This window comes from Thermobia domestica, chromosome 11, assembly GCF_964235325.1.
Source record: "Thermobia domestica chromosome 11, izTheDome1.hap1.1, whole genome shotgun sequence".
NCBI lineage: Eukaryota > Metazoa > Arthropoda > Insecta > Zygentoma > Lepismatidae > Thermobia > Thermobia domestica.
The window spans coordinates 77,719,785-77,736,125 of record NC_137464.1 but is presented as its reverse complement, the minus strand read 5'-3'; the positions used below and the strand labels follow the sequence as shown (position 1 = coordinate 77,736,125).

Sequence of the window (16,341 nt, the reverse complement as noted above, 5' to 3'; positions counted from 1 at the left end):
TCCTATCTCATGTCCTTCAGAACCAGTGCACTCTAGACTATGAAATAATAGTTTTAGTGATGTATGCGAAAAAACACTTGCTTTCACATTCTTCATAAAACAAAAATGTTTTTGTTATATATATATATATATATATATATATATATATATATATATATATATATATATATATATATATTTGTTCCTGGTGTCCTTCTCCAAGTGTGATACTATTCCAACAATAACTTATTTGTTTCACTTGGTTTTTCCAAAGTGAATACCTTTTCATACATTAAAATAATATTGGAGTCCAATTCTCGAAATTATAAAAATTTCGATCAAGTCTTTTACGTTTCCGTAATAATAAAATATTCCACCAGCATTCTATGCTGCCTTGTCATATTTTGATTTTTGACAAGTTATTTTTATTGCATAAGAAAGTAAATATAAAGAAGTATAAAAGACATTTATTATAATATAATTAATGCATTTGTTTGAAATTGAAATGTTAACGCTGAAACATTGTTCTCGTTACGAGCCCAAATTCTCAATGAGGCCCATTTCATTCCAAATTGTAACTGTCTTGAATTCTTATGAAAAAATGTATGTTAAAGATTGACTTGGCGAAAACACAGAAACAAAACTTGTTTTGGTCTCTGATGATTTGCAACAGTGTTGCAGTCTCTTAAAAAATCACTACAGATAGTTATTTTTGGAGCAAAGTGAGGAATTGACGTTTTGAAAGTATTAAGAAACCTTTTTTGTTCTTTATTTTATATTATGTTTTCAAATATTCCAAACCATACCAAACAGTGACACTAGAAGTGTAACATAAACCGTAACAAAATTGTTGAACTTGGAAAAAACTTTGTTATGGACAGATTTCGGATATTTCCTGTGCCTAAATGAAAACATATAAGATTTGTTTTATGCTAGGACTAAATACTATGGAAACATGACATTACAGTGAAAATAGTATTCCTTACCAATTTGTACACTACAAGTAAGAATTTAGCATGAAAAAAGTGAAAATTTCGAAATTAAACTATTTTCAAATATTATTAATATGTCAAAACCCCATCTTGAATTTTCATAAAGATTATACAAAGCATGCACACAACATTATTCCCCAATCCTGTGGAGACAGACTTGGTATTATTTTTCTGTGTAAACAGAGAGGAATTTTTATATAGCATCTTATACAAGTTGTGAAATAATACTAAAGTAGTGATCAAAGTTTGAGATTGGCAACACTGTCTTTGATTTAAATTCCACATGCAAGGTGTTATATTACCATAGTAACAATATAAGTAAATATATTGACCAAGAACAGGTTCAGTAATTACTAAGACATTTTATGTAAACACCCACCTGTGTATCACAGTAGTGCTAAAACATCTTCTGTAAGCTTTAATTGGGTTGCTGGAAATCTGTGGAGACGAGCAGAGCGTCCAGTGGGAATAAGGGAATCCATCTTGAGTAGTACACTTCTTACGGGAATTCTACAGACATTGTACACTGAAGGAAGTTCCATGTGGAGTCATGAGAGAGATCGTAACATCTTCCAGTTTGAGTGTGATATGTGCGTTATTTGTCCCACCCACCACAGATTGTCTAACACACACGATACAAAATCACGTACACACAAATCCACCACAGTATCCAGTGCTGGATTAACCCATTTGGAGGTCCGGGGCTAGAAATTAATGTGGCCCCTGCTCAGGGGTGCCCATTCCCCCCAAAGGTGATGTCGCACTCCCCCCCAAAACTAATAATCTCTTCCCTCCTCAAAACTCAAGTCCTCTAAAAACAATTGCCCAGTGTAGCAGTAGTTTTTATAGTACTAGTAATTGTTATTTTTGTTGTTGTTTTTATTTCCTGTAGTAGTATTATAGAATGCTTGTAGTAGTAGTAGTAGTAGGGGCAGTAGTAATTATAAAAATGACATTACTTTTATTAGTAGTCTTGGTAGTGTACAATACTAAATATGTTCCATAAGGATATTGAAGGGTATAAAATCATCTACACACTGTGTATGGCACAGGTATTCTTTTTTTACAATTAGTAGTATTATTTTTTTCTTTACAAAATATTGATATAATTCCCTTGTACATGAAAAGTAAGACGCAAGTTACAAGTTATTGAGTTTGATACCAAAAGAAAATGTTATCCTCGAAATTAGCCTACAAAAAGAAGTGATATCCAACAAAAAACATTCCTGTAAAAGAGCCAAGTACGAGTGGCCTTAAAAAGAATTGAAATCACAAAAATAGGCGCCAAGTTCTGGTGGACAAAAGTTACACTCACTGGCTCACTTCAAATTTAGATTTGAAACTTGGCTGTTGTCTGTATGGTCACCACTAGCTCACAATTATGTCAAACTACTTTATAATTTTCAACAGACAACATAGGCAAGTTTCAAATCTAAATTTGAAAGTGATTCCTTGAGTGTTTGTAACTGTTGTTCACCAGAACTTAGCGCCATCCTTTCATATAGCAACTTGCGTGGTACTTCATTCATAGAGTTTCTAAGTAGGGGGTAGGGGGATTCATTCTCGAGATAAAAAAAAAAAAAAATCGCATCGTGTTCCAATGTTATTCTGACGACAGCAAAATTACTTATTCGACATTAGAGTAAAATTCTTCCCCAATTTTTTTTATTACCCCCAATTTTTTTCTCGATGGCACAACTTGCGCCATTCATCCCTCATGTGGGCGGCCCTTCTCTCTTAAAACGAACCAACCTTTCCTTTCATACGGCTACTTGCGCGGCACTTCATTCATCGAGTATCGAAGCAGGGGGTAAGGGGGTTTACCCCGGAAAATTTTTGAAAACTAGCTTCTCAAAATCGTGTTTTAATGCTATTCCGACAGTAAAATTGCTAGTTCGAAAGTAGAGTAAAATCCCCCCAAAATTTTTCTCAATGGCGCAACTTGCGCCATACATCCCCCCTGTGGGCGGCCCTGCGCCTGCTGACTTCTCCTAATGCATTTCTGTGAAAGTACAATAGGAAAGTTAAGAGATTATGTTTAATATTTTTGGTCATATTTGATTTTATGATGATGGTTGTATCTAAATGATTCTTTTTAGATGACCAGTTGAGATTTTGATCAGAATGGAGGCCCCTGTCCACCAGGAGACACGGGGATATAGTTCCCCTAAGCCCCTCCCATAATCCGACCCTGCGGTATACGAAACTAAAAATAAGAGGTTTCTTTTTATGAGCAGCAGTTCTGGCAATGGAAAGTTCATGTGATGCAATCCAAAAGTGGCTGAACTAAATTCCAGTCACCGGTTTCACATTCACCTACTCTTTCCTTTTAATTGAACGATATTCTTCGACAGTACACTTGTCTAAAAACAGAAATGTATTCTTCGTGAATGTAAAGACAATTTCAACGAATCCTCTTACATCTCTAATTGCATCAACAGGCTATGTTGCTGATTAAATTTAATTGCACAGTGTTTTACTAAACCGCCTACACCATCACAAGGGCCTTTTCCATGCCTAGTAGCTGAAAATAGCCATTTCCTTGTAAAGTTGTCACTCATGCGTTGTAGCTCAAATAACTGAAATCTGCTTTTGAAAAGGGAGATTGCACTCTCAGATACAAATACCTGGGTAGAGAACGCGTGTCCATCACACAGTGCAGATATTTCACCCATGATCAACTGGACAGCACATAGTGCATGTGCACTATCATGAGCCAAGTTATCATTGACTACTGCAAAGCTATATGTGGTACAATAAAAGTATCCAACACATGTGAATATTGAGATTTGGGTCAGTGGTAGTGCGTTCACCTCCGGTGCATGGGGTTCCTGGTTTAATCTCTGCTCGCGCCAAGTTAACTTTGTGGTGGACAAACACCGTGTGCATGGGTTTTCTCGGGGCTCTTCCGTTTTCTCCTACTTTCTTCATTCCACCATTTCATTCCTTTCTCATCATCACCGTCTTCTTTAACCTAGCCAGTATAACCATGGGACGTAAAACTCAAAAATTCCATTTCATTTTTGAAATTTGGGACATTTGCCAACGATAACTTTCGATCTTTTCCTGCAACACAACCATCCAGTTCTCTGCAAAATCAAAAGTGCAAGACCAAAGTATCACTTGCTGATGTACTTGATCTTTTCTTAGCAGCAATAGCCTCTCTTCGAATGCTTCGAATGTGAGCATGACAGACGCCTTGGAATGGAGAACAATGTTGTGTGCATGCTTTGTGTAGTTTTTATGAAAATTCAAGATGGGGTTTTTAAGATATTAATATTTGAAAATAGTCCAATTTCGAAATTTTCACTTTTTCATGCTAAATTCTCGCTTGTGGTGTACAGATAGTTAACGAATAATATTTTCACTGTAATGTCATGTTTCCATAGTATTTAGTCCTAGTATAAAACAAATCTTATATGTTTTCATTTAGGCACAGGAAATATCCAAAATATGTGCATAACAAAGCTTTTTCCAAGTTCAACAATTTTGTTACGGTTTATGTTACACTTGTAATGTCTCTGTTTGGTATGGTTTGGAAAAGTTGAAAACACAGTGTAAAATAAAGAACAAAAAAGGTTTCTTGTACTTTTTGTTCTTTCTTAATACTTTCAAAACGCCAATTCCTCACTTTGCTGCAAAAGTGATTTTTTTAAGAGGTTGCAACACTGTTGCAAATCATCAGAAACCAAAACAATTTTGTTTCTGTATTTTGGCCAAGTCCGTCTTTAATATACATATATTTTCATAGGAATTCAAAGTGGTCGATGGGCACCTGTTGTGTGATTTGAAATGAAACAGCCCATGAGACGCACCAAGATCTGCTGTAATTGACAGCTCCTGTCGTGTTATTTTGTTTAGCCTCCCGGATAAACCCTGTAAGACTTTTTTTCGAGTACCTTTTACCCGAAACACTTCCAGTTCCATTGTACTAGATGCTGTAAGATCGTGATTATGAGTTGAAGACTCAATAGTAATTTTATATCCACGATCTGTTTTAAAGATTTAAACATCTTGAGTGCCGTCATATAGATCGCTCTTGAAATTTAAATAGGTCATAGACTATCTTCTAAATCTTAATAACGTTCTCTTCATATTACAACAAATCTGAATTTTGATTGAAATGCAGTTGCTCAAAGTGTCCACGGAATGGACAATTCTCAAATAAGACTGCACAGTTATACAAAGAATTGCCGTTTTAAAACAAGAACTATTTTATTTGACTTATTTATTTGTGCCTTGAACAACTTTTAGTTTTTTTTAAAACAGTGCTCTGGCAAAGTGAACTACTGTTATTCTACAAAAACCACTTACCAAAATATGGATAATTCCAAGATTTGATACTCACTGTGCTTCCAAAATAAGAACGTGTACAGTAAAAGAATAGAGGTTACCACTTTCTCTGCTTTATCATCCAAAGACTCAGTGGAATGACTGCTCTGACTTATTAATACCATTACAGTGTGTAAAAATGTTATTTAGTTTCTGATTTTTATGCTTATTTATTCTTCACTTTTCTAGAATTTAAATCGTTTTAATTTCAAATTCGATTATTTTTAACACTCAATTTATTAACCAAGCAATCTACCCTAAAGGACTATTTTTCTCCCCTTTTATACTTTAGCAACTTGCCGAATTAAGCACTTTTGTATGAGATCTAATTCTCGAATTAACATTTTCAAGGAAGTTCTAATCACTGTAATTTTAATTGCAATTATTTAGAATTAAATTTAAATAACATTTGACAAACTAGGACGTTAACCTCCCAATTTTTGACTCTATTCTTGTTTAAAAGGGAACAAATTTCTACTTTATCAGATAGCTACTGCATATGCATTCAACGTGAAACAAGTTACAACTAGTTTAGCAATTTTACGTTCCACTATCGAACAAAAATACATTCAAAAATACAGTTTTGGAAAGTGCAAAAAGGCACAACCAAAAGAGTTTCGAAGTGTTCCTTTACTATTTTCTTTGAAAGACAAGCTAATTTTGACATTTTATTTGAAAAAATGAAAGCGCAGCACTTAAAATTTCTATCTCTTAATCACTTTGCATAAAAAAGTATTTATAATATGCAGTAAAAATATTTTTTCGTCAATATTAAATACAGAAAAGAGGAAGCGTATAAGACCTCCGTGCGTTTTACCTATAAATTGACAAATACGATAATTAGCCGTCATTACTGTTAGTACATTTTATTATTCTTGGTATGTCATTTTCTTATTTTCCGCTCAAGTAGAAAGATTTCCTTACACTAGTCTTCTTCATTTATTGTATTTTCTCTTTTTTTTCAGAATAGAAAAACATCCTGAGTATCCCTTTTGAACGTTTTGCGACTGGAATAAGAATTAAACTACAATGAAAGAAGAGAAATTAATTGCTACAAAGAAGTCAATTTCAATCTTTTAAAACATCTCCTTTATCTATCTTTTGTAAAATATCTGTCCAAACTAGTCGAATAAAAAAAAGTTGAACTTATACATGTAAATCCTCTGATTTCATGAAATCTTACCCTATTTTATATTTCTCGACTGTAAGGAGCTTCTTTCTGACGAATGTCATTGAAATAAAATCAAAGTGACTGAAAATATTAGTGAACTACAATGCAGCGGTATATTTAATAAGCTAGTGCAGCGGTCCCCAACCGCTGTGTCGCCTAGTTCTATAGAGTATGTTGCGAAATTTTGAAATGTAAAAATAATGAAGTACTTTATAATTAACAAAAAATTGGCTACTTACCAATGAATCCTCCCTTGAAAAATTTAAAGATTTTGACGTTTCGGAACTCTCAGCTGGTTCCTTCCTCAGTGGTAAGGTAAAAAGAATTAAAACGGAAAGGAGATAAAAGGAGTAAAACCAGGAATACATACCACTATATAAAAGTAACGTACAAAAAAGATCCTGAAGTGAACAGAGCAGAATGAAAAAAAGAATGAACTGAATAAAAAAGAACGTGGTGTCTATGTTAGGCCACTATTGCCAGATCCAAAGTATGCATCAAAGGTAGGTACCCAAGTTCGATCAATGTTGCCAGTATCAAGGTTCAATGTAGCTTTGTAATTATGAATAAAGAACGATTCTTTAATTTTCCGTTGGTTTTTTTTTTTTTTTTTTTTTTTTAATGTTTGAGTATACCGTAACACACAACAAAGCGCGTTTTGTATTTTTGAGCAGACTGGGGTCAAAGTATTAAGGAATGACGTCATACTCTACGAGGTGTTTTGTTCACAATTTTGTCGGTAGCAATTATTATAGTAATTTTGTCGGTGACAATGTAGAGTTTAAAATATTATTGAAATTTATATTAGATGTGCAATATAAGGAAAGGTTATCACCATTTGTTAGTAGTCAAGATATTGAATGGTATTTCAATTTTCCTGCAGTTAGTCATTTAGGTGGACTCTGGGAAGAAGGTGTGAAATCAGTAAAATATCACTTAAAACTTCTTGTTGGTAGTGTAAAACTAACATTTGAGGAGTTATATAAAGTGTTAACTCAAATTAAGACATGTTTGAACTCTAGACCGTTGACTCCATCGTCTAGCGATCCTAATGATTTACTTGTATTGACACCAGGTCATTTTCTAGTTGGGCAAGCATTATTATCTGTATTGAGTGAAGATCGTACAGTACGTAGAATGAGTTTGATATCTAGGTGGAAACTTGTTCAAAGTTTGGTTCTGGAAACGGTGGCAATTGGAATATTTGTCTAGGTTACAGTAGAAGCCTAATTGGTTGTTACAAAAATAAAATTTGAAAGTTGGTAGTATGGTTCTGCTGAAGGATGATTATTTGGCACCGCAACGGAGGAACTAGGTAGAATCACGAAAGTTCAGATGGGCACTGGTGGATTGGTACTCGTGGTAACTACGTACTGCACAAGGAGAATGTAATATAAAAGTGTCGATCTTGCTTTTTAAGGAATTGAATGAATCATAAATTGTAAGTACAGTATGTAAATGTATATGTTGAAGTGAAGACTTCAAGACCGGGGCATGTTAGGTTTTATGTAATTTTTAGTAACTTTTTGTTTAAGTTCGTTATATTAGAACATAACATCTGGTAACATTGAAAAGAAAGGAGTTAGTGTGTGAGGCTTCGATGACGGGCCATGGTTCGGACTTGTGGTGGCACTGAGTTGTTTTTATGTATATTCCAAGCAATAGTGTAACATTATTTTAAGTAATTACAGTCCATTATTTATATAACTTTTGTCATTTATAACCTAAAACCAAAATGAAACACTAACCCAAACAGAAGCGTCCCTGTGCACAATTTAACTCGAATGGTCCGTTCAACTCGGTCTGGACAACTTTGTACCCGTGGGTTTTCTCGGGATACTTCCGTTTCCTCCCCCTTTCTCGTTTCACCAATTCTTCCATCATCATTCACTTGCTTAAATCATCGTCTTCCTTAACCTAAAAGACATAACTTGGGACGTTAAACTAAATACAGTGGACTCTTTTTAATTCAAAGTCCAAGGGGACACGAAAAAACTTCGAATTATCCAACAACATTCATTTTCACATTTATAACAACAAACAAACCAAAGTACTGTGCATCAAAAACATATTCATATGGTGTAGACTTTGCCTTTAAAGCAGCTTATAATTTGCGTGATCGAATACCGCAAACTAACAAACGACATTGACTCCACATAATTCAAACTACGTGTACAATGGAAAATATATTTACGTACAACACTACAACATATATTGAATAGCCCAAACAATTAAACACCAGTAACAATTTGAATATTCTGTTCTCACTTTTAAGAAGTCGTCAACCTCATTTGCTTAAATTTGATTGTTTTTGTACGGTCAATAAATCTTAAATTTCTTGTATTACGTGGAATACGATATTAATAACATTTGGTTGACTTTATGAATAATTCATCTTAAATTTTCAACCAATTCTGAAACAAGATGAGATTGGCACACGTTCTCTATCTTTACTTCTTCCCCAACTCACCTTCATCTTTATCATTACATAGATTTTCTATTTATCTTTTTTATTACTCTTCCTTATGGCTGCATCTGGATAACTGAAAACACGTTAAAACTGTATTTCTCTGTTTACATCTGTCCAACATTAAAAATTTTCAATTGTATTTACTTCGAATTATCCAAAACATAGGTTCAAAAGTTCGACTTATCCACGATTTTTTACTATTGTTTTTAATACAGTTTTCAAGGGGAATGAACTTCTGTTCGAATTATCCAAGTTCGAATTAACGAGACTCCACTGTATTTCATTTTCATTCTCGACACGGTCTGAAAAATCTCATTAACTGGGAAGTTCAGCGTCGTCTTTTCCGTGCTCTGGGAAGAACATCTGCAGGCCTGGTCATCTCTGAACGAAATACTGTTCACACGCAGGCAATAAATAAAATCACTTCTTTGTCCTCCGGGTTACGAAGTCTCAATCGAATCACCGGATTATTATGGGTTCGAATCCTCCGACCCAATGTCGGTCCATAACCTAATCCACATTACCCGACTCACGCGATAACCTGCTTCAACTCTGGCGTGTTCATTCTATCTATGTGACTTTGAACGTTATGTTCGCAATAGGTGAAATCGAGAGTGGATGTTGGGAACAGATAAATCTTCAGAGATAAATAGAAAACGTCCATTTTTTTTTTTTTTTTTTTTTTGGTTATTTGAAGAGAAAATTTTATTTATATTCGTTTGACAGAAAATTCTTTTCCTCCCTATAATTTATCTCAACATCCTATAACGTGTTTTATTCACGTTTGCAATGTGAAACATGCAAGATCTGCTACGTCTATACGGAACATCCACTTTTGCTTTTGAACATTTGTAAACATTTCATAAAGTTACCAGAGAAGCAAACTAGACCCCATTTGATTTTTATATGTTTTGTAAAATGGTCCAAAATGACCAATAATCTGAAGGAATTTGACATTCTGACTTTCCGAACTCGAGATACTAGAACTTATACAGTAGTTTTCATTATGATACAGTCTGGACTTCTAATATTGGATCTTTTTTATAGACATTTGGGAGAAAAATAGCACTCATTTATTCATTCCGTTTTGTCCCGTTTCCATTAGTAGTGTGCAATGCACAGTATGATGATCTACGCTATCTACTGGATTTATTATAATGTATTTCCGATCAGTACGCTCAATGCACACCACCCAATTTGTTAAATTCCCCGTTGTCCCGTAACGGGGAACCCCTTAGCGATTGAGAAGTGTTGGCTCCAGGGTTTTGAGGTGTTTTTTTTTTTTTTTTTTTTTTTTTTTTTAACACGGTTCAACTGCTGACAGTAGACAGTTGCATTGATGTTCTGCTCTGACCAGCCGGTAGCAGTTCCCGATTCACGATGTTGCGAGCAGTCCACCAAACACACAGGAGAACTTTCTGCTGCATTGCTGATTTCAGGTGTTTTGGAACCGGTTCATGGGATTTTAACCAATGATGACGACGCCGTGGAGCTTCGTACAGGACCCACTTCTCATTACATGTCAACATCCTGTCCAGAAATGTCTCCTCCCTCAGACAAGACAACAAAGAATCACAGGTGTCTGCTCGCGTAGCCTTCTGGCCCGGAGACAAATCATGTGAGACCCATAGACCCGACTTGTAGTGCTTCCCAAGTTGATGGAGGTGTTGCCAAATGGTTTCTCCACTAACATTGAATGTTAGCCCCAATTCCTCATATGTCTGTCCACTGTTCGCCTCAGCTACTACCTGAAGATCTTCATTTTGTACACGTCTTCCGGCACGTGGTTCGTCTTTCGTGAGTGTTTCGTCACCATCCTTAAACTTGCTAAACCACCCTTGCACCGTCTGCGTAATCACGACACGCTCACGAAAGGCCTGAGGTATCTTCCGCCCCGCTGCAGTGGCGTTTGACCCAAGTTTGAACTCGTACAATATACACGCCCTTATGACGCTCTGTGGAGGTTCCATATTCACTCTGTCCTTACACAAGTTCACGTTGTAACTGAATTGCCACAATCAGGTAGAATGCTGGATATACCCACACCAACAACTGACCTTCGCCTTATCTCCATTCGCATTCAACTTACAGTGTGAGGGTCAATTGAACACAGATCTCCACAAAAAGCGACAGAACTTTCGTGGCTACCTTTATATATATATCTCACAGGACATAATATGTTTCGTATGGAGAATATTGCTTTTTTCATATAGATAGATAGCGTCTATATTAAACTTTAAGTTTTAATATATCGAGTTCCGGAGATCGGAATGTCAAAACACCTTCAGATTCGTGTTCCTCGTGGTCTAGTTTACAAAATATATAAAAATCAGGTGGGGTCCAGTTTGCTTCCCTGCATCCTACTTTTCAAACGCAAGTTTTCCAGAGTGTACATTTTGCTTCAAACTGAGTTCTGCCCTGGCTAACAAACGTAAATTCGCTTCTATAAGAGTTTTAAAGTTGCACTTGAAATTGTCGTTCGGCATTCCTGTAGCTTATGAAGGCATGAATAATTCAATTATGTTTGCCACAACATCTACAAACGAATATACATTCCTATAGAACCTCCAATACATTACATTAAAAACACATGAACTACACAAAGAAAACCATTGTGCATTAGAGCAGATCTCTTATTAGCAAGTGGCCCTGCACACGCGCACTGCTCAGATAGCCTAGAGCCTGAGCCTGAGCGTGAGTCCAAATTTAACCCAATCGCGATTGAGATTGTCAGAGTTGTAGCGGTTACGTTGAATATACCAACACTTTATCAACTAAGTCCTCTTAGATTTTTCTCCAATCCCAAAAGCGGGTGGTTTTTCGTGATTAAGATATGTTTAAGTGGGGGACGAATATATAACCTGAAAATCGGGTGGTACCCGCTAAAATCGAGTAATAAGCCAACACTAAGCTAAATAGAACATAAGGTATATCCCTATTTAAGGTCACTACACATGCAACTCATGAAATTCAATTTGAAATCTCATCCACTTAGACTGAGATCTTTTATATTATTATTACTCTTTCCCCTTGTTTTTAAAAATAGTACTGCCACTCTTTCTTTTGTTAACAAAAAAGAATTACCTTCCTTTCTAAAAAAAGAAAGAAAGAAAGAAATGAAAAGAAAAGAAAGAAAGAAAATCTCGGTCACAACACAATTTTATTGTTGATTTGTTGCCACCCCGATAAATGTAAATGTTGTAGTTTTGCATGTCTTGACTTGTTTCTTATCGCAAGTCCCAGACACCTGCAATAGTTTATAAGTGAAGGAAACACCGATCATGTTTTATTCTGTATTTTTTTTACTTTCAAATAACGATAGTCGTGCCTCTTTGTGAGAAATTGCAACTCATTTTTTATTATTATTATTATTCTGGCAATTGTAAAAGTATACTCACCAAGAATTTTCCTACACTGTAAGACATTTTAAGAAAAAATACCTTCTTCCCCTCCGCAAATTTTGAGCATTTTCTCCCTGCGCCGAAGGAAATTTCCCTCCAACTGGCAACTGTGAACCGGAGTGGGGAAAGATTCTTTGCTGATTTCTCATCGTTACTTGATATTAGTTCTGTCGAATTTTTGTGACATTTGTGGTTTTCGGTTTTTCAGAAAACCGAAAAGCAAATGCTGTTTTGGAAACCGAAACCGAAAAAGCGGTTTCAAAAACCGATTTCTACAGCACTATTTGCAACCAAACCCTGCGCAAACAAAGCATATTTATTACAGTTTTATCATTATCCTAGATGTCTCAGAACTCTATAGTTTCACTGCAAATTGAATATTTAATTTAACCTATTGGGTCGATGCATAAGTTTGTGTGGTTCTTATATTTTATATTTTATTTTTATTCTGCTGTTCTGTTAATTCAAATACAAATACAACATGGACATTACATTGACATATTTTACGAGTGTAACAATACATTGCATACATTTTACTGTCACTCACATTAACTCAATCACTCAGTGATGTATTCATCTCCACTATCAATGACCTTCTGCCAACGTTCAGGTAGCAGTTCAATGCCGCGTTTGTAGAACTGTTTTGGTTTTGACTGGAAGAAATCTGTCAGCCATTGGTCAAGAGAAGCTTTTCTGTGCTGTTTTTTTCAGCAATTGCTTCATTTCCGTACACTGCACAAATTGTTCTCACAGCTTCTGCTGCACTGAATCCTCGGTTAAACTCGAAGAGTAAAATGTGACGGAAATGATCATTTTTCTCAACTTGACATTCAATATTAGTTTGTTTGAAATATATACAAAATACATTCAAATCAAGAAAACCTGTGTTTCACAACACACAAACTCCGAACTACGGTAAAACAACGGAATAACGATAAACAATCGCTTGACGCCCCCAAAAGAAAACCACACGAACTTTTGCATCGGCCTAGTAATTTTCAAGCATCCTCTATATATTCGAATAGCTCTGAAAAAAATAAATAAAATCCAAACGTTACTTCTATATTCCTGTTGGATTCTGGGAACGGAACTTTATAATCTTAGGTCTTTTTTTTTTTTTTTTTTTACTATGTTTAAATTCCATATTTTTATCTATACTCCCTTTTCTTCTTCTTCTCGACAATGAGATCTCGGAAACTACAGGCTCTAGAAAGATGACGTTTTCACTGATCGATTGGAAATTTTGCGTAGATTGTCCAGTTCTAATTGAATATTTAAAAAAACATGGCAATTATTTCTTTATTACATTTTTTAGAGTATACTGGAAGCGTCGAAATTAAAAAAAAAAACTAAAGCATCATATCCTATGTGTTATACATTCCAACACCACATTGTTGTATATTGGGGTTGTATATGTCTCAGGCGTTTGTTTCATGGCCAAATAATAATGAAAAAGGAAGGATAACCATTTCTCAAGTCTAAGATAAATCTATTTTTGGAGTGTGTTGCCCAATGAACACCATATATAACTGACATTATAATTAATTGTATATGTAATGTATTTGCTTATTACATATTGCATGCAAGAAGAAAGAAAACACTGGTCATACATAAATTAGAAACTCCAGCCGGATGTAGGCTCAAATCTTGCAAACGGTGCGAGATATTGAGAAAAAATAATCGAAAAAATCTTCCCTTCATGATACCCCTTGTCGATTTTTTTTTAATGAAGACGTCTTTCACTTGTGTCTGTAAAGGGACGTACATATGTTGTGAGGAATGACAAGGAGACTTATGCTCATATGCGAATGATGCGCTGCGTAGAGAGCGCAGGTTCAGCTAGTAATTTTAAATATAAAGTTGTGCTCATGTTGTTTGCTGATTTTGTTATGGGAGAGACCAAGGGAGCAGAGAGAGGGAGTCTGTTACCAGACTCGATTATGGAATAAGAAGGTGTCATTTTGGTTGCCTAGCTGCATGGTGTTTGCTGTTGCAATTTTTTATGCGTAGTGTACAATGAAGGTTCAAAACTCTATAACTACAGTGACAACTACATCCTTTCTAACAACGCTCAGTCAGCAAAAAAACTTGTGCTTTTCATTAGTACCAGTTTCATGGTCATTAGTATATATATATATATATATATATATATATATATATATATATATATATATATATATATATATATATATATATATATATATATATATATATATATATATATATATATATATATATATATATCAAATCTGGAACCCCACATGCTAAATGGAAGCACTTTACCACTGAGCCAACATGGCTTTTCATGATGATGGGTCGGTCAACACCAGTAAAAGTTAATGGTGAAATTGGGAGTAGAATCAAGGATCACGCAGTACGAAGTCGCGTGTGTTAAAATCAATAAAACTGAAAGAAAAGAACTTGAGAAACCTGTTTCTTTTTTAATGCTCTTACTTGTTTCCGTAGACGATACATTTTGATGCTTCCTCCTCCCAAAAGAAGAATTCGGTACATAACCAATTTGTTGAGATCTTATGTAAGATTAAAGGAAGTTTTGGGGAATTAAGTTTCATTTCTAACATGTCTGTACAATATTTGTGATAAATTATAAGAAAAATCTGTCGGGGATCACAAATAAAATCCTACTGCAAATTAACAATCAATTTTTGATATCACTCCACTAAGAGGGAGCAGGTTTAAGCGTGTCAACCCCTTCGATACGCCACTGGTTTACAGTGTCGATTTATGCATATACTTGCAATATCTGGTTAATAATTTCAATAACAGTTCTCATGTTAAATGCAATATGAGTCTACTTTTTCCTTCTTTTCTACAAAGTTGTAATACTTCATGTAGTCTTTTTAATATGCAAATACATTACTTTGATTGTTTGTTTTTAACTTGTAACAACACACACCAGACTTTTTGACATAACAACACAGGCCCGTTATTGAATATTTGTAGTGAGAAATAAAAATTGTCAACTTTTATTCTCTGCCAATGTTTACTTAACAAAATAAATGCAAATAGCCGTTACAAAATTCGTTACATGACAACTATTACAAATACAAAATACATTGAAGAAAACTTTTGCATATTTGGATAGTATTACGTATATTACTATTTTTTCTAAAAAATCGCCTTTTTTGAGTCCACAGAAACAACATTCTACATGAAAAAATTCAAAGGGTTCTTTCTATTAAAAATGCACAAACTTATGAAAAGGAAAATATTTTAAGAAAAATACAGGGTGTCTAAAAAGTCATGATTTTAAATGGAAAATTAAACTCTGCTATAAATTTCAATACTTGAATTACTGTAAACTGTGCCAAAGACTAATATCTTTTCAATTTCCATTTCCATCAAGATTAATTAATGTTCTTAAAACAAAAACACCAAGTTATTTTGCAGTTTTTCATTTTTTACTTTGTACAAGGGCATATAGGAGGGACACATATAGCTATGTTTTATTTAAAATTGTTATGTTAATTTCAGCCGAAATTTTTGCATAATGTTAGAATAATTTACATATCTATATGTTAATTAAGAATATATAAGTTGGTTTAGGATAGAAGTATTTTCTTTTCACTTATTTCTGGAATTATGCATAGGATTTGTTTGATAACATGAGGAATGACTCTCTCTCTCTCTCTCTCTCTCTCTATATATATATATATATATATATATATATATATATATATATATATATATATATATATATATATATATATTTGGTCTAGGAATTAATTCGTGCGGGTGGACAAGAGATGGCGCAACGAACGGAGCGTCCCACAGTTCCGTGTATCCACACATGTGTTGCAAACCCCTGTCATCGCGTATCGTTCGTAGTATAGGGCAGTGGATTAAAGCGTCAACAACACCAGTTTGTAGTGAAGTGAACATGGCGCAATTTGTGCCTGATAAAGTGTTTTTGCGGGGTGTCCTGCTGCATTACTTTAACATGCAGAAAAGTGCGACTGAAAGTCATCGTATTTT

At 34.6% G+C, this 16,341-nt stretch overlaps 1 protein-coding gene across 1 annotated transcript in view; it reads left to right on the top strand.

The window, feature by feature from the left end:
• The window catches only part of LOC145664200 (1,5-anhydro-D-fructose reductase-like), a 75,945-nt gene extending 68,886 nt beyond the window's left edge, over nt 1-7,059 (top strand). Inside the window, exon 7 of the mRNA XM_081730641.1 lies at nt 6,269-7,059. Coding sequence (XP_081586767.1) covers nt 6,269-6,299 — 31 coding nt within the window. The 3' untranslated portion in view covers nt 6,300-7,059. The remainder of the gene's footprint in view (nt 1-6,268) is intronic.
• Nucleotides 7,060-16,341: the final 9,282 nt, after the last annotated feature.